The sequence below is a fragment of the Pristiophorus japonicus genome, chromosome 17, assembly GCF_044704955.1.
Source record: "Pristiophorus japonicus isolate sPriJap1 chromosome 17, sPriJap1.hap1, whole genome shotgun sequence".
Taxonomy (NCBI): Eukaryota; Metazoa; Chordata; class Chondrichthyes; family Pristiophoridae; genus Pristiophorus; species Pristiophorus japonicus.
In genome coordinates, this window is record NC_091993.1 from 43160907 (window position 1) to 43180162 (window position 19256).

At 46.7% G+C, this 19256-nt stretch overlaps 1 protein-coding gene across 9 annotated transcripts in view; it reads right to left on the reverse strand.

Annotated features, from left to right (window-relative positions):
* arnt2 (aryl-hydrocarbon receptor nuclear translocator 2) overlaps positions 1 to 19256 on the reverse strand; it is a 576442-nt gene that overhangs the window by 202234 nt on the left and 354952 nt on the right. For all 9 annotated transcript variants that reach the window (XR_011587457.1, XR_011587456.1, XM_070858690.1 and 6 more), the window contains 2 exons: positions 5042 to 5117; positions 4698 to 4821 (listed from right to left, as the gene is read on the reverse strand). Coding sequence is in view for 7 of the 9 variants with exons in the window: in XM_070858690.1 (XP_070714791.1) it covers positions 4698 to 4821; positions 5042 to 5117 (200 nt within the window). In the remaining 2 variants the exon portion in view is untranslated. The remainder of the gene's footprint in view (positions 1 to 4697; positions 4822 to 5041; positions 5118 to 19256) is intronic.

The following is a 19256-nucleotide window of genomic DNA, read 5'->3' on the forward strand; positions in this document are numbered from 1 at the left end:
ACGGCATCCTCAGCATCGCGGATGCTCCATTAGCTTCTGCCATTAGCTTCTGCCCAGACAACCAGTCTTATTAAGAACACAATAATGCTAAACAGCATCATATACACAAAACACATTGTCAGAGAAGTAAACTACTCACAACCGTATTCAATGCAGGTTGAACTCAAAAACCCGACCGTAGGAGGCTGAACACGGAGGGGGGCTGAACAGGAGGCTGAACTGCAGAGATTCGGGCTGCGAGGAGCTACTGCACATGCACGCACACTCTAGCGCGCATGCGCAGAGGTCCTGCCACTGTTTTCAGCGCCGGAACCTGGCTCCGCCCTCTATCCCTTGTGCTGTGCTACGCCCAGCCCGAAGATGCCCTGAGGAGCTCGGAGAATTAGCAGGTAAGTTTTCGGCGCCCTTTTTATTCCAGAAGGTGATCTTATTGAAACTTATAAGATAATGAGGGGGCTCGACAAGGTGGATGCAGAGAGGATATTTCCACTCACAGGGGAAACTAAAACTAGGGGACATAGTCTTAGATTAAGGGGCCACCTATTTAAAACTGAGATGAGCAGAAATTTCTTCTCTCAGAGGGTTGTAAATCTATGGAATTCCCTGCCCCAGAGCGCTGTGAAGGCTGGGTCATTGAATATATTTAAGGCGGAGATAGACAGATTTTTGAGCGATAAGGGAGTAAAGGACATGGGGAGCGGGCAGGGAAGTGGAGCCGAGTCCATGATCAGATCAGCCATGATTTTTGAATGGCGGAGCAGGCTCGAGGGGCCAAATGGCCTACTCTTGCTCCTACTTTTTATGTTCTTATGTTCTTAGAGGATACATTGGTCTTGATATAAAAACTACAATGAACGCATTAAAATATATAAAAGTTCAGTGGGTAAATGTAATCATGTTGTGAAATATTTAATTTTAAATAATTTTATTGTGTTTAAAACCTTATTTTGGACAATTAGAAATTTCAGTTAATGAGGAAAAAAATGGTAAACCATTATTCTTCCCAAAGAGTGTTTTAGATCGAATTACATAGTATTTACAGCACAGAAGCAAGCCACTCGGCCCATCAGGTCTATGTTCTGACTAAAGGTTATCAACTTAACATGTTAACTCTGTTTCTCTCTCCACAGATGCTGCCAGTGCTGCTGAGTATTTACAGCATTTTCTGTTTTTATTTTGGATTTCCAGCATCCGCAGTAATTTGCTTTTGCATCAGGTCTATGCCTGTGTTTATACTCCACAGGAGTCTCCTCCCACCATACTTCATCTCACCCTATCAGCATATCCTTCTATTCCTTTCTCCCTCGTGTACTTTTCCATCAACCCCATAAATGCATCAAATGAATATGTTGGGTGCATGCGTCATTTTCTTTTTTTTTCCAAAGTTATTTTTGCTGTCTGAGTTCGGCCGACTAGTTATTCAGGATTCCTTCTTTTCCCAAGTCCTTTTTCGAGCCATTTTCCTCAGTTTTGTATATTTGCTACTTCTTCGGGTCTGATTTACTGATCTGAGCCAATTGACAAATGTGTGATAGCAAAGGCGCAGTAAACTGGAAGTGTCTGCTAGATGCAAGACTTTCAGTATATTACTTGGCGCCTGTGTGTGTGGAATGCCATGGGAAATCAAGACCTGAAGTGTAGTCTTGAGATGAAGCAGGGTTAGAGAATCTGGGATAATTGGACCAGGCTGTACAGATGTCGTTAAGTCCAAGTTTTATGCTCATGTATTCTGTCCTCATTTTTATATTATTATTTATAGTTAAATATCAAAGCTTACAGCAATTTGGGAAGCAGAAATGTAGAGTTGGTATAGACTGGGGAGCTGGGGGAGACATAACAGAGATAAAAATGGAGGCGCTACAGAGCCCCCATTGCTAAGAGGATGTAAATTGTATTCTCACAACTTTACACAGACCATTTCCATTATACATATTGATATAGAAATCAAGTGTCAGCTGTTGCTCGTGGTAGCAATCTGGCAGTCGAATCAGAAGGTTCTGGGTTCAAGTCCCACTCTAGAGACTTGAGCACAGAATCTAGGCTGACACTCAAGTGCAGTGTAGCTCGATAAGCATCACAAACAGTTTAATTGGTCATTTAACTCATTGCTTTTTGTGGGAGCTTGCGGTGCGCAAATTGGCTGCCGCAATTCCCTACATTACAACAGTGACTACATGGGGTATAGTAGCAGTGTGGACCAGTAATCCAGAGGCCTGCACTAATGAACCAAACGCAGGAGTTCCAATCCCACCACGTCAACTGGGGAATGCAAATTCAGCTAATAAAATAAATCTTGAATTTTAACAAAGTTAGTATCAGTAATGGTGACCACGAAACTACTGGATTATCGTAAAAATCGATCTGGTTCACTAATGTCCTTTAGGGAAGGAAATCTGCCGTCCTTACCCGGTCTGGTCTACCTGTGACTCCAGACCCACAGCAATGTTGACTCTTAATTGCCCTCTGAAAGGGGCAATAAATGCTGGCCTTGTCTGCGACGCCCACATCCCATGACTGAATAAAAGGTACTTCATTGGCTATAAAGCATTTTGAACATCCTGAGGTCATGAAAGGCGCTATAGAAATGCAAACTCTTTCGTTCTTACCTTGTTTTAGTATCAATTCTGTGTTAACTTTTTCCATTGAACACAAAATATTAAATATTTACAAAAACATGGCAACAGGAAGCAAGGTTTTATGGCCAGGAAGTGCACACAGATGAGATTTTTAATATATTACAGATAAATATATTTATGTCTCAATTTCGGAGTTTATATGTTAGATATTTAATTGAGTTCGTCACTGCTGGTCACTCCCATAATCAAACTTATGGTGGTAGAGGCAGAAACCGTCACATAGAAACATAGAAAATAGGTGCAGGAGTAGGCCATTCGGCCCTTCGAGCCTGCACCACCATTCAATATGATCATGGCTGATTTAAACCACATTTAAAAAGTACTTGGATGTGCACTTGAAGTGCTGTAACCTACAGGGCTACAGCCCAAGAGCTGGAAAGTGGGATTAGGCTGGATAGCTCTTTATTGGCTGGCACGGACATGATGGGCCGAAATGGCCTCCTTCTGTGCTAGTGTGATGGCTGGTGTGCAAAAAAAATCCAGGCACAGGCATCTTCAAGATGTAGTTCAGGACCTGGAATTTTAAGTCCTTCATTGGAACACCTATGAAATTATCCTTTTTTGGCGTGGAAGCAAGTCATCCTCGTTTCGAGGGACTGCCTATGACGATGATGAAATTTCTATGTCCCCTATAATGCAGAGTGCACCCATTCTGTCCAATATCTAGAGAATGATAGAAGGACACACGGCTCTTCATACTGAATGCTTACTTCGTACAGCAACTGCTGAAATATATCATGTGCCACCGTGTGAATCTCATCTCTTCACAGAAGGCAGAGTGAGTCATACTACATTCAGTATTAAAGAGGTTGTAGGATTACCTATTGCAGGTATTAGCTTGGTTTAATTGGTATCACTCTTGCCTCAATCAGAAGGTCCTGAGTTCATGCCCCGCTCTAAAACTTGAGCACATAATCTAGCTGACAGTTTAGTGCATTCCTGATGGGAGTGCTGAATTGCTGAAGATGACAATTTTTTGAATCAAACTTTAAACTGAGCCAGTTTGTGCCTGCTCAAGTGGATATAAAATAACCTATTTGTAGCACAGCAGGACATTCTCCAGTCATCCAACATTCCTCCCTCATCCAATAGCACCAGGAAAAAAAAAGATTAACTGGTCATTTATCTCCTATACTGTTTCTGGAGCCTTGCTGTGTGCATTTGTTTTCAGAATAGTGATTGTAATTCAGAAGTAATTTGTTGGTTGTGAAACACTGAGACATCCTGAGGACATAAGGAGGTATTATCTTAATGTCCGTCCTTTCTTTCATACCTCTGGGCTTCATATACTTGGGAATCAGACTCCCGAGTTATACTGATACTTTCTGAAACTGCTTCACGATGTAGAAATGGTGGCATATCAGCAGCTCAAGACTGTGAATTATGCATCTTCTGTTCCTGCAGTTGCAGCCGTTTTGTTGTCCATTTGAAATGTACAATGCCAACAGCAGAAGAAAATACAGAAACATGGACAACATATGACCCAAGAGCCTGGAGCTGCTTTTCCATGAATTCTCAAACAGCTGCAGAACTGCTGTCAGTGATTTATGAGGTCACCACTGGGAGACAGCCCGTCCTGACCCACAAGTAAAGTAACACAAATGGGCAGGGTTAAACTATATTCAGGGTTACACTGCAACTCCAACAGCAGCAGTTTATTTTGTTCTTCAAGCTTACAATCAACTTAAGTGCTTCTTTAATTGCTGTTAAATTTGCTTTATTTGAAGACAGACTAGAATTCATTGAACTAGTTTGAAAAATTAACAGTAATGAATATCCAATAACAGTTATTTTGCAAATACCCAAAAACAGATTTCACAGCTTTAAATTTTGAAATCTTGAAAACTATCCTTCTATTACTCATTTGAAGCAGTATCCCTTTAGAAAAATAAAATCAAGTTGGGGACAGGGGAGAAAGAAAGAAGGAATAATGGAGATACAACCTTAAATATTTTAACAAAATAAAAATTAAGTTGCAATTGACCCTAGTCTTAACTTATAAATTTATGGTTGTTAAACATTTTCAGCTATCAGTGAAACAAAGATCGCAATTCAGCTTACCGGGTGAAATACCAGTGTAGATGTCTGTGAACCTGGGGTCTCGGTCTTGAGAAAACAGTGGGTCAGTTTTGTCTATTGATTTCCCATGCTCTTGGACACCGGCAGATACAGTTGAAACAGGGACCTTTTAAATAAACAGAGACATGAAGCCTGTTACACCGTCAATTCTTTCTGAAGTGCATGCTTTGATCTAACCAGCAGATAAGTTTTCTATTTTGTTTATTCATTTTTTTTTTTAATTGTATAATCGTGTATCCTCAGCAAAATATACAATCTCATGGCGTGGGCTCAGCTACCTTTGAAGACTTGCTTGTGAGAATGTGATTTTTTTTTGTATGCATTACCTGGGAAGGGTCATAGGAAGGTAGACCTTCTCTTGGACCGACTTCAAGCTCAGCTTGTTGTTGCTGCTGGAGTTGCCTGTAACAGAGAACATAAGCACAATGGGAAAAGAACAAATTACAATAGCACATTTAAATTAGTCGTACCACAGAAGGAAGAAGTGGTTGTGCAGCTGCTAACATTGCAGGAAACACCATCATTTCCATCCAAAACCTAACTTCGAAATGATTACTGATTTCTCCCCTAACAGCTGCAACAATAATTACACACTGGCACACTATTAAAATATCACATTCTGCATTTATTCATGTCTTCTCATTTGAACTCCTTAACAGTTTTGTGAAAATCTATCATTAATGTCCAGACTAGTCCCTGTTTGACTGCATTTCAGAAACATACAAATATTTTAATTGACTACTTTAGACTACAAAGAATATTTAAAAAGCTGTTCTTTTCTTCATCAAAATCACCTAATCCAGTAATCCCAATATTAATAATTCTCTTTATTTATTTATTCATGGGATGTGGGCGTCGCTGGCAAGGCCGACATTTATTGCCCATCCTAAACTGCCCTTGAGAAGGTTGTGGTGAGTTGCCATCTTGAACGCTGCAGTCCGTGTGGTGAAGGTGTTCCCACAGTGCTGTTAGGGAGGGAGTTCCGAATTTTGACCCAGTGACGATGAATGAATACTTCCAAGTCAGGATGGTGCGTGACTGTTTTTTCATTTATTCACGGGATGTGGGCGTCGCTGGCAAGGCCGGCATTTATTGCCCATCCCTAATTGCCCTCGGAGAGCCGCCGTCTTCAATACAACTGAGTGGCTTGCTAAGCCATTTCAGAGGGCAGTTAAGAGATGAAAAACTTGCAGGGCTATAGGGGTAAAAGCAGGATAGGGGGACTAACCAGGAAGCTCTTTCAAAGAGTCGACACTGGCACAATGGCGGAATGGCATCCTTATGTGCTGCAAGATTATATGATTCTATAATTGCAAACAGTCTAGGGAGCGGTTTGAAACAGGTTGCTGGATTTGAAGCGCTGAAGGTGGCAGAGATTGGCACTGTTCCCGTTATGGCATCACATTTCTCAGAGGAAAAAACTAATTATTTTTATGTTCAGTTTGAGTATTTTTGATCCCTTCTGCGAAATTTCGAAGCTGTTACCTCCCTATTATCTAATATCGCCGTAAAGTTATCATTTAAAGAAAATGAAAATACAAAGACTGTTCAGGGCGTAAAAAAATATTATATGGGAGGATATTTCGAGGAAGGAGCTAGAGAACGAAACATACAGCAAAGGAAAGGAGAGAGAAAGCGAAAAAAGATTGGGAGACCAACACAGACAAAGACAAAAGTGCAAGGGTTAATGAGTCTGTGAACACCATCATGGGAACTTTACTAGAATGAGTAAATAAAGTTTCCAGGTACATGTATACATATTTTTCACCGTAGTGTCTGTCAATTTTCTTCCTCATTGGTAGAGTCTGTGACTTCCTTCTATTTTGCTCATTAACAACAAATCGTATTGCAAAAACCTTCTTCAGCACAGTGCAACAACCAAAGCTTTGGAGATACAGCTGCCATAACAGTTTTTCCTCCATTCCACGATACACACTAAAACACTCAAAGTTTAACAATCCACAAAGAATGTCACAAGTTTAATTGTAGAGTTCCCTATCTTGCCTTCCAATTCTCTCCTCGCCTCCTGTTAAATACATCCTCGCACACCCTACCCAATGAGCGCTTAGCATCACAACTCTGCACTCGAGGGCCTAGGAAGCCCATCCCAACTTGCACCCAACATCCTAAGGCCTGATGAAGAATACAAGTGTAGCAGAACAAAGGCATATGCCTGCTGAAAGCTCAGTTTTTCGCTGCCTTGATACTTGTCTGGTTTTGGCTGTACCTGTGCTCTCCCTCCAGGTCCCAGCTCCAGTGGATCTGATCCCAATTATTGCAGGAAAATGCACTGAAGGAAGTTGACACAATAGGTAGAGATTGCTAGAATAACAATGACCAGAGCAGTTAAATACTTGTAGAAATATAACTCAGATGAACAGAAATAGAGACACGAAGAGAGTAACACAGACACAGTAAGAGAAGCAGAATGAAAGGAGAGCAGGAAATTGCAGCCTAACAAAAGGTGTAACAGAGAAGCATAAAAGATCGAGTACAACATGCATTTATATAGCGTCTTTAATGTAATAAAATGTCCCATGGCGCTTCACAGGAGTGTTATCAGAAGTTGAATTCGAACCATATAAGGAGATATTAAGACAAGTGACCAAAAGCTTGGTCAAAGAGGTAGGTTTTAAGGAGCGCCTTGAAGGAGGAAAGAAAGGTAGCGAGGTGGAGGTGTAGGGAGTTCCAGAGCCTAGGGCCTCGGCAGCTGAAGGTACAGCTGCCAATGGAGGGGCGAAGTAAATCAGGGATGCACAAGAGGACAGAATTAGAGGAATTCAGAATTCTCGGAGGGTGGAAGGACATTACAGAGATAGGGAGTCGTGAGGCCATGGAGGGATTTGAACACAAGGATAAGAATTTTTTAAATCGAGTCGTTGTTGGACCAGTGTAGGTCAGTGAGCACAGGGCTGATGAATGAACGAAACCTGGTGCAAGTCAGGATATGGACAGCAGTTTTGGAATAGTCACTGACCTGAAACATTAACTCTGTTTCTCTCTCCACAGATGCTGTCTAACCTGCTGAGTATTTCCTGTTTTTATTACTGGAATAATCATGTGGCGTGGCGGCCCCAACCTGTGTGAGAACACCAGCGGCAGGTCGGAGCCATAAAAGGTGAGTGGCGAGCGGCCCTGGAACCAGCGTGGTGGCATGCCACTTCAGGGAGCAGCGTGAGCTGGTGCTGGAGAGTGACGTCTTGGAGGAGGGCGACTGGATTGGATGTCACCATACCCAGGTCGGTGATTGGAGCGTGAGCAGGTACAGCAGGAGCGGCGAGGTCGGGCCGAAGGAGTGGAGAGAGATTGCAGAGCGACGTGATCGGGGCCCAGGAGAGGCGTGAGTTCGGGGCCCAGGAGAGGCGTGAGTTCGGGGCCCAGGAGAGGCGTGAGTTCGGGGCCCAGGAGAGCCACGAGTTCGGGGCCCAGGAGAGCCACGAGTTCGGGGCCCAGGAGAGGCGTGAGTTCGGGGCCCAGGAGAGGCGTGAGTTCGGGGCCCAGGAGAGGCGTGAGTTCGGGGCCCAGGAGAGGCGTGAGTTCGGGGCCCAGGAGAGGCGTGAGTTCGGGGCCCAGGAGAGGCGTGAGTTCGGGGCCCAGGAGAGGCGTGAGTTCGGGGCCCAGGAGAGGCGTGAGTTCGGGGCCCAGGAGAGGCGTGAGTTCGGGGCCCAGGAGAGGCGTGAGTTCGGGGCCCAGGAGAGGCGTGAGTTCGGGGCCCAGGAGAGGCACGAGTTCGGGGCCCAGGAGAGGCGTGAGTTCGGGGCCCAGGAGAGGCGTGAGTTCGGGGCCCAGGAGAGGCGTGAGTTCGGGGCCCAGGAGAGGCGTGAGTTCGGGGCCCAGGAGAGGCGTGAGTTCGGGGCCCAGGAGAGGCGTGAGTTCGGGGCCCAGGAGAGGCGTGAGTTCGGGGCCCAGGAGAGGCGTGAGTTCGGAGCCCAGGAGAGGCACGAGTTCGGGGCCCAGGAGAGGCGTGTGTTCGGGGCCCAGGAGAGGCGTGAGTTCGGGGCCCAGGAGAGGCGTGAGTTCGGGGCCCAGGAGAGGCGTGAGTTCGGGGCCCAGGAGAGGCGTGAGTTCGGGGCCCAGGAGAGGCGTGAGTTCGGGGCCCAGGAGAGGCACGAGTTCGGGGCCCAGGAGAGGCACGAGTTCGGGGCCCAGGAGAGCCGAGAGCCCAAGGGCAGCACGGGCCAGCCCACACTGCGATATGTGTGCTCACTAGGTCCGTGCAGCAGAGCTGGTCTCCAGTCATCTTGGGTAATCCTTGCCACTAGACCAAGACCTAGCTCTGTCAAGCCCGTGTGGTGGCTGGTGTGAAACGGCCACCACACATTAAAAAAATCCACGTACAGGCATCGCCCACCCTTCAGGATGTAGTTCGGGACCTGGAATGTTAAGTCCTTCATTGCAACACCTGTGAACTCATCCCTTTTTGGTGTGGAAGCAAGTCATCCTCGATACGAGGGACCACCTAAGGGAAGAAGTCATATCTGGAGGCCACAAAAGCATGAAGACCTCAGCAGCAGATGGATTGAAGCAGGAGCGGAGACAGGTGATATTATGAAGGTGAAAGTAGGACACGGGGAGAGAGCAATAGAAATGCAGATAAAAATGATAAACAGAAAGGCAAGAGCAACACAGACACAGAATTACTCAATCATAGCTCCCCAAATTCTCTATGCCGTCCTACATGCCGGGTGTCTCTGAGATAGACAGGAGCTGAAACAGACAAGTATCCTCTGGCCCGCAAATGTTCACCATCTAGAAAACACAAAGTGCTCCCAATACAGCACTGTGAAACTAGTCTGACCTCTGAGTCACAAGTCTGAGGTCTGTCCCGGCAAGCCGCCAGTCCTGCCCTAACTGAAACACAATCGAGAGACAACTTTCAAGCCTTAATGAGAAACAAAGCGGGGACATTGCTGAGTACGGGTAATGTATACCAAACAGCACATCTTAAACTAGCAATAAGCAGAAGCACAGGACATCTGCTAGCAGTTTTCTTTAAAAAAAAATTGATGCCAAAATACATAGACATTTTTCATTTCATAGCTGACACAATTTTAAAGAACCGTAAGTACTGATTCAAGACTAAAAATAATCCAAAATGTCAATCCGCTTTGAGTCACAAATTTGTCAATTAAAATAATCCCATCATTCAGCTAACTTGAAAACACTGCCACATGTAATAAACGGGAATACTCCCAGTAGGTTATTTTGAAGCCCAATTCTGTCAAAATGTTCAAAAAACATGCAATAATAACCATAATCTTGAGTCAGTGCTATGCACGGTCGGTCAACTGAAGCAGATAGTGGGATCAGGAGGTAGGGGCCAGCATCATTCTGATTACTCCAAATAATGAGTTATGTAATGTTCTAATTAGATATTTTAAAAATACCACTGCTTCCCAAATGTTTAGATGGATTAAAGTAAATTAATGACCAAGTCATGGGAGCAGGGAGTTGTTTTGTGATGTATAAAATGAGTTGTTACTTATCTTGCCATAACAGTATGCGACAAGGCTGCATGAGGATCATTTCTGGCAATCGGAGAAACTATTAAAATTTCTCTCCATATATCATTAAACATATTTTTAAAATTAAAATCAAAATTAACTACATGCAACTTGCATAGTATTGTGTTGTTTACAAACTGTTAGTTTCCTTGCACAGGCTGAACTACTGCCCTATTCGAAATGCAAGCAAATTAACTTTGGAAGGCCATGGTCACTAAAACCACTTTTTAACAAATCAATTTGAAGACACATGGTGGCCGATTACAGCATAAAGAAAGTATTCTATTATAACCCGACCACAACTTCACAGCAACAAAGCAACAAGTGAGGTCAAGTTATCACAGAATGTTGCATGATAGAACAGCACATCGAGACACAAGCGCTGTGTCACAAATCGTAAAATCGGCGCGGTTTTATTTTATTGGAAGTGCAAAAATCCCCCTTCCTCAGGGATACAGCTTGAGACTGGACTGTTAGCATGCAGGGCATCCGTTCTCAGGATTTGTTTTTATTCTAACTACAGGAAATGGGCTAGTGTGAATGCTGATGGATTTTAAGTTATAAAATACAGCGAATTAAACTATGGGAGTACAAGGCAACTATTTATAACTCTACTCTTATAAATACATTTGATAACTTTTTTAGCCTTTCAAATCTCTACTTATCCAAATAGACTGGAGATGTACAAAAGCAAAATACTGCACATGCTGGAAATTGGAAATAAAATGGAAATACTCAGCAGCCCAGGCAACATCTGTGGAGAGAAACAGTTAATGTTTCGGGTTGATGACCTTGTGGAGATGTAACCATTCTCTATAACTTCCGGTACAGAATTTATGATGATTGGAATAATTGTTCATCTCCAGGTCATACACTCTGGTGTAGAAAGGATAATTAATGGATATTTAAACTCATTAGGAGCATAGTCCCCTTATGGAAATATCAGATTGTTGAATGAGAAAACAATACAAATCTGTAATTATTTGTGGCAAATAATGTGCGTGAAATATCACTCGCAAAGCATACAGGCTGGTTAAAGTTTTAATCAGTACAGACTAATTAAATGACAATACGATGCATACAAATACAGAATAAAATAGAAATGACAGAGGAGAGCCAGTGTCAACACGAGAGGGAAAGCACGAAGGAAATTGAATTGCACAAACTGACACTGGAGGTGAGAAAGGAGCAGTGTGGACCCGAGCAGGACGAGGAGAAGCAGTGCCTGCTTGAGCTTACAATGGTGGAATGGGCTGTGACGGAGTGGAATACCAGTCCAGTGGAGTCAGCCCATAACCTGGCACAGTATAACCATTAAGTTGAGCTTTAATCCAAACTTTCAGGAATGGGAAGACTGATAGGCTAAGGGCATCTGAATGCTTAGTGAGATTATGGGCACCATGTTGGCATTCTTCTTGCCTCAACTGTTCACGTGCCCAAAGGTTCTACCCTTGGCCCCCTCCAGTTCATCTACATGCTATCTCTTAATGGCATCATCTTTAGACAGAGGTTCAGCTTCCATACTGTCATGTTTGTAACCTTCACATAACTGTAACCTTTGTGTAACAACACTGTATACACCTGAGAAATGCACACCTTGACCACAGGGGGTGAACTTGTAGGAGACACTCCTCACCTGGTATATAAAGGGAGGTCCCACGCAGGGTCATCACTTCTGGGTCTTGTGAATAAAGGTATCCAGTATGTGGCTCGTGTTGATTTGCTGTAGTGTGTAAGGACACAACATTTGGCGACGAGAAACAGGAATCAACGACTCAAGAGAATGGCCACCGGTAGCACGGAGGAACGGTACGGTGTTAGTGAGGACTGGGCTGATTTTGTTGAGAGGCTCCAGCAGACCTTTGCCACGAAGGACTGGCTGGAAGCAGCAGCGGCTGACAAGCGAAGGACGCATCTACTGACCAGCTGTGGACCTAAGACATACGCGCTGATGAAAGGCCTACTCGCACCCGAGAAGCCGGCGGACAAGACCTTGGAGGAGCTCAGCAAACTGATCGGTGAGCACCTCAAACTGGCGAGTAGTATACACATGGCCCGACACCGATTCTATACGCACCAACGTCAGGAAGGGCAGAGCTTACCGGACTTCGTTGCAGACCTTCGGCACTTGGCCAGCCTCTAAGTTAACAGACGCCTGCAAGGGGGAGATGTTACGGGATTTCTTCATTAAGGGCATTGGTCATGCAGAGATTTTTAAGAAGCTAATTGAGACCAAGGACTTGACCTTGGAATCAGCGGCGTTGATGGCTCAAACCTTCATGGCGGGGGAGGAGGAAACCAAGATCATATAAGCGCACAACTCTGCTCCCAACGTGGTGATGGAGCATGGAGTTAACATGATAAACGCGACTCAGAACCCCGCAGGCAGGCAAGGGCAATTCGACACCAACCAGGCAGTAACAGACGCTAGGGTGGGTCCTCATCAGAGACAATGGCAGGTTGGACGGACATTTACACCATCATAAGGGACAATACGTCCCGGGATGGGGCCATTGACACCCACTAACAGAGTGCTCAAGAGTAATCAAAGAGAAAATCAGAGAGGAATGCCTGGTAACAGCTCTTTTGTTCACAACAATCTCAGCTCATGCTGGAGGTGCGGGGGCAAACATGCTGCAAAGACCTGCCGGTTTCAACAATTCATCTGCAGAAATTGTAACTTGAGTGAACATTTAGCCAGGATGTGCAGGAAGCCCGCAGCGAGGCTGGTTTACGAAGTGGATGAACCACAAGAGGGGTCTGCAAGGCAGGGGTATGCCTGGGACACAGCAATGGACGCTGAAGTTCAGCGGGCCCAGGTGGCAAACATCCATTAAAACGCCACCTATGATGATGAGAGTACTGTTAAATGGCATCCCGGTACGCATGGAGCTGGACACAGGAGCCAGCCAGTCATTTATGAGTGTCCAACAATTCGAGAAATTGTGGCCACTCAGAGCTAGCAGACCCAAATTAGAACGCATTGACACGCAACTACGGACGTACACCAAAGAGATCATCCCAGTGCTAGGCAGTGCAATGTTGGTGGTCACACATAATGGATCTCAGAACTGGCTGCCACTCTGGATTGTCCCGGGAAATGGTCCCACGCTTTTGGGGAGGATCTGGCTAGCTGAGATGAACTGGAAATAGGGGATGTGCACGCCATTTCAGCTGTGGAGCGAAGTTCATGCTCACAGGTCCTACAAAAGTTCGAGTCATTATTTCAACCTGGCGTCGGGACTTTCAAAGGCACCAAAGTAAGGATACGCATCACCCCAGACATCACACCAGTGCACCACAAAGCCAGAGCTGTGCTGTATGTGATGGGGGGGGAAAATTGAGAGTGAGTTGGACAGGTTGCTAAGAGAGGGCATAATTTTGCCCATTGAATTCAGCGACTGGGCAAGCCCCATCGTCCCTGTTCTAAAAACGGATGGCTCGGTCAGGATCTGTGGCGACTACAAGGTCACCATCAACCGAGTGTCCCTTCAGGACCAATACCCGCTTCCGAGAGCGGAGGATCTTTTTGCCATGCTGGCAGGGGGCAAGCTATTCACCAAGTTGGACTTCACCTCGGCCCACATGACCCAGGAACTGGCCGAAGAATCCAAGCTACTGACCGCCATCACCACACACAAGGGGCTGTTTGTCTACAACAGGTGTCCGTTTGGCATTCGATCAGCGGCCGCTATCTTTCAGAGGAACATGGAAAATCTGCTCAAATCCATCCCCGGAACAATCGTATTTCAGGACGACATCCTTATCACGGGTCGAGACACAGAGGAACACCTCCACAACCTGGAGGAGGAGCTACGCCAACTGGATCGGGTAGGCCTGCGACTAAAGAAGTCCAAGTGTGTGTTTTTGGCCCCAGAGGTCGAGTTTTTGGGCAGGAGGGTCCACCGAATCTAAAACGGAGGCGATCCGTCGTGCGCCCAGGATCGGCAACACATCAGAGTTGCATTCATTTCTGGGACCACTGAACTATTTTGGGAACTTTCTACCGAACTTAAGTACATTGCTGGAGCCGCTACACGTGCTCCTGCGTAAGGGTTGCGATTGGTTTTGGGGGGACTGTGAGGAATGGGCTTTCAATCGGGCGCGGAGCCTGCTTTGTTCTAATAAGTTATTGACCCTGTACGACCCCTGTAAGAAATTGGTTTTGACATGTGATGCATCATCCTATGGGGTTGGGTGCGTGTTGCAGCAGAGTAATGATGAGGGCCAACTCCAACCTGTGGCTTATGCCTCCAGGTCGCTCTCCCAAGCAGAAAGGGGGTATGGGATGGTTGAAAAGGAAGCACTGGCATGTGTCTACAGGGTGAAAAAGATGCACCAGTACCTTTTTGGCAGAAGGTTCGAGTTAGAAATGGACCACAAGCCGTTAACATCCCTGTTGTCCGACAGCAAAGCTGTCAATGCCAATGCGTCAGCTCGCATACAACGATGGGCTCTCACACTGGTTGCGTATGACTACACCATACGGCACCGGCCAGGCACTGAAAATTGCGCTGATGTGCTCAGCAGGCTTCCACTGGCCACCACTGAGGAAGGCAGCGGAGAAAAGCGTGGAGATGGTCATGGCTGTTGACAGCGCAGGCTCTCCCATCACAGCCCACCAGATCAAAACCTGGACAAACAGAGATCCCCTCCTATCTCTGATTAAGAAATGAGTCTTGACTGGGGATTGGGCGCCCGCCCACGGAGCATGCCCTGAAGAGGTCAGACCGTTTCACAGACGGATGGATGAGCTCTCCATCCAAGCCGACTGCCTACTATGGGGCAGCTGGGTAGTCATGCCCCAGAGGGGAAGGGAAGCATTAATCAGGGAACTCCACAGCGAGCACCCAGGCATCGTGCTTATGAAGGCCATTGCCCGGTCACATGTATGGTGGCTGGGAATTGATGCAGACCTGGAACACTGTGTTTGCAGGTGCACGACGTGTGCCCAGCTGGGCAATGCCCCCAGGGAGGCCCCACTCAGCCCGTGGCCCTGGCCCACCAAGCCATGGTCACGTATTCACATAGACTACGCAGGCCCATTCATGGGAAAAATGTTCCTCATTGTTGTTGATGCGTACTCGAAATGGATCGAGTGCATCATATTGAATTCGTACACGACATCCACCACAGTGGAGAGTCTGCGTGCGGTCTTTGCGACCCACGGCTTGCCGGACATCCTAGTTAGCGATAACGGCCCGTGTTTCACTAGCTATGAATTCCGGGAGTTCATGTCGGGTAATGGCATCAAACATGTCAGGACAGCGCCGTTCAAGACGGCTTCCAATGGCTAGGCGGAACGTGCGGTCCAAATCATAAAGCAAGGCATGCTCCGGATTCAAGGACCCTCCCTTCAATACCGTCTATCGCTCCTCCTGCTGGCCTACAGGTCCCGACTGCACTCGCTCACGGGGGTCCCGCTAGTGCAACTAATCATGAAACGTACACTAAAAACTCGACTGCCCTCATTCATCCAGTCCTGTCAGACATTTTTGAGGGCAAACGCCAGTCCCAAAATGAGTGCCACGACCGTAACTTAAAGGGGAGATGGATAGAAATCGATGACCCTGTATTTGTTCTTAATCACGCTGTGGGGCCCAAGTGGCTCGAGGGTACTGTAATTGGTAAAGAGGGGAATAGGGTCATAGTGGTCAGACTCAACAATGGGCAGATATGCCGCAAGCATCTGGACCAAGTAAAAAAAAGATTCAGCATGGACACTGAGGAACCTGAGGAAAATCATGAGATGCTGCCCACACCACTGCCAGAGAACGAGCAACAAGAACCGTCAGCAGCATGCACAGTCCCTGCGGTCAGCCCGGACGAGCCGGAATCACCACAGGTGACAAAGGCGCATGCCAAGGTTCAACAACCAGAGCCCCAACTGCGGCGCTTCACGAGAGAGCGGCGACCGCCTGAAAGACTCAATCTTTGACTCAGACGTTGGGGGAGGTGATGTCATGTTTGTAACCTTCGCATAACTGTAACCTTTATGTAACAACACTGTACACTGTATACACCTGAGAAATGCACACCTTGACCACAGGGGGTGAACTTGTGGGAGACACTCCTCACCTGGTCATCCAGGTATATAAAGGGAGGTCCCACACAGGGTCATCACTTCTTGGTCCTGTGAATAAAGGTACAGGTCACAGAGTGACCTTGTCTGCAGTATGTGCCTTGTGTTGATTTGCAGTAGTGTGTAAGGACACAACACATATATATGTTAATTGCACCAGGCTTACCTCTCCCCCATCGCCCTCAACTCCATGTCGACCTCCGTGCTGTCTGATGGCGAATGAGTCTTCCAACTAAACTTGGGGAAGACTGAAGCCATCATTACCCCACCATTACCCGACGGTCCCTTCCCATTGATTTCATACCCCCACCCACCACCCTCCACATGGCCACTTACTCACCTGTGCAGGGAATGAAGGGATGTGGGAAAGTGGAGTTAAAGTCGAAGGTCAGCCATGATCTTATTGAATGGCAGCGCTAGTTCAAGGGGCCGCATGGCTTGCTCCTGCTTCTAATTCTTATTGCAATGTCCGTAACATCGGTATAATTCATCTGCTTCCCTTCTTCAAAAAAACTAAGCAGATAAATGAAGGACCCAACTACGGATTCTTTAGTTCTCCAACGCCTGTAATTTCCCAGATCGCACTTTCAAGCAGAAATGCACCAACATTTATTTTGGCTCCTGTGCCAACCTTGCCAACGGAAACTTGTGTCAAAATTTCCATGGAGATAATTTGCCTACGCTAGAATGGAGAAACCAGTGTAAAAGAAGTGCAAATGCAGCTCCACTAACAGGGGTAAGAGTCTGCTGTCCCTACCCTGGAGCCTCACTCTCAGAGCCTCCTGCCTCTGCTGCTTCTCTTCCTTTGCCATTATTATATTGAACAGGAGCATCCCATCAGGAAGGCCATTCCAGCTGCTTCATCCTCTGAATGAGTGGGGGAAAGGGGGTGGGCGGGGGGGGGGGGGGAGAAGAGAGTGCGCACAGGTGCACAGACTGAATATTGCATCGTTATCCAACATCAGGTGACTAAGCCTAGATTTCTGGGCATAAATCTACGAAAGTGCATTACTGGTATATTTAAATGAGTGGCAGAAGGTTTCAACGGATGTATCTCGGGAGCAGCACAAACGATCGAGAAAACTCGTGTGTGCTGATGTCTTGGCGCATATCCGGCATAAACCAATTACGAGAGAATTTCCTCCCAAAATTGGGCGCAACAATGCTTTTATGCAGTTGGAACTGGTGCTCTCCACTCTCTCTCCGGTGACAGTTGGAACTGGTGCTCTCCACTCTCTCTCCTGCGACAGTTGGAACTGGTGCTCTCCACTCTCTCCTGCGACAGTTGAAACTGGTGCTCTCCACTCTCCCGTCCTGCGACAGTTAGAACTGGTGCTCTCCACTCTCCCATCCTGCGACAGTTGGAATTGGTGCTCTCCACTCTCCCGTCCTGCGACAGTTGGAACTGGTGCTCTCCACTCTCCCATCCTGCGACAGTTGGAACTGGTGCTCTCCACTCTCCCGTCCTGCGATAGTTGGAACTGGTGCTCTTCACTCTCCCGTCCTTATATATATCAGTAATTAATTTTTAGCATTGTTGTTGCCAACTTAAGTGTATCTAAGGGTTAAGTCATGGCAGGAGAGCTCGGACACATGTTATGCTCCTCCTGTACTATGTGGGAAATCAGGAACACTTCCGGTGTCCCTGACGACTACGCGTGCGGGAAGTGTGTCCGCCTCCAGCTCCTGACGGACCGCGTTGCGGAGCTGGAGCTGCGGGTGGATTCACTCGGGAGCATGCACGATGCTGAGAATGATGTGAATAGCACGTTTAGTGAGTTGGTCTTACCACAGGTAACGGGTCTACAGCCGGATAGGGAATGGAAGACCAACAGGAAGAGCAGTGCAGGGAAGGTAGTGCAGGGGTCCCCTGCGGTCATCCCCCTGCAAAACAGATACACCGCTTTGGGTACTGTTGAGGGGGATGACTCATCAGGGGAGAGCAGCAGCAGCCAAGTTCATGGCACTGTGGCTGGCTCTGCTGCACAGGAGGGCAGGGGAAAGAGTGGGAGATCTATAGTGATAGGGGATTCAATTGTAAGGGGAATAGATAGGCGTTTCTGCGGCCGCAACCGAGACTCCAGGATGATATGTTGCCTCCCTGGTGCAAGGGTCAAGGATGTTTCGGAGCGGGTGCAGGACATTCTGAAAAGGGAGGGTGAACAGCCAGTTGTCGTGGTGCATATAGGTAAAAAACGGGATGAGGTCTTACGAGACGAATTTAGGGAGCTAGGAGTTAAATTAAAAAGTAGGACCTCAAAAGTAGTAATCTCAGGATTGCTACCAGTGCCGCTTGCTAGTCAGAGTAGGAATCGCAGGATAGCTCAGATGAATACGTGGCTTGAGAAATGGTGCAGAAGGGAAGTATTCAAATTCCTGGGACATTGGAACTGGGGAGGTTGGACCAGTACAAACCGGACGGTCTTCCCCTGGGCAGGATCGGAACCAATGTCCTAGGGGGAGTGTTTGCTAGTGCTGTTGGGGAGGAGTTAAACTAATATGGCAGGGGGATGGGAACCTATGCAGGGAGACAGAGGGAAATAGAAGGGGGGGGGGGGCAGAAGCAAAAGATAGAAAGGAGAATAGTAAAAGTGGAGGGCAGAGAAACCCAAGGCAAAAAGCAAAAAGGGCCACATTACAGCAAAATTCTAAAGGGACAAAGTGTGTTAAAAAGACAAGCCTGAAGGTCTGTGCCTCAATGCGAGGAGTATTCGGAATAAGGTGGATGAATTAACTGCGCAGATAGCAGTTAATGGATAGGATGTGATTGGCATCACGGAGATATGGCTCCAGGGTGACCAAGGCTGGGAACTCAACATCCAAGGGTATTCAGCATTTAGGAAGGATAGACAGAAAGGAAAAGGAGGCGGGGTGGCGTTGCTGGTTAAAGAGGAAATCAATGCAATTGTAAGGAAGGACATTAGCCTGGATGATGTGGAATCGGTATGGGTGGAG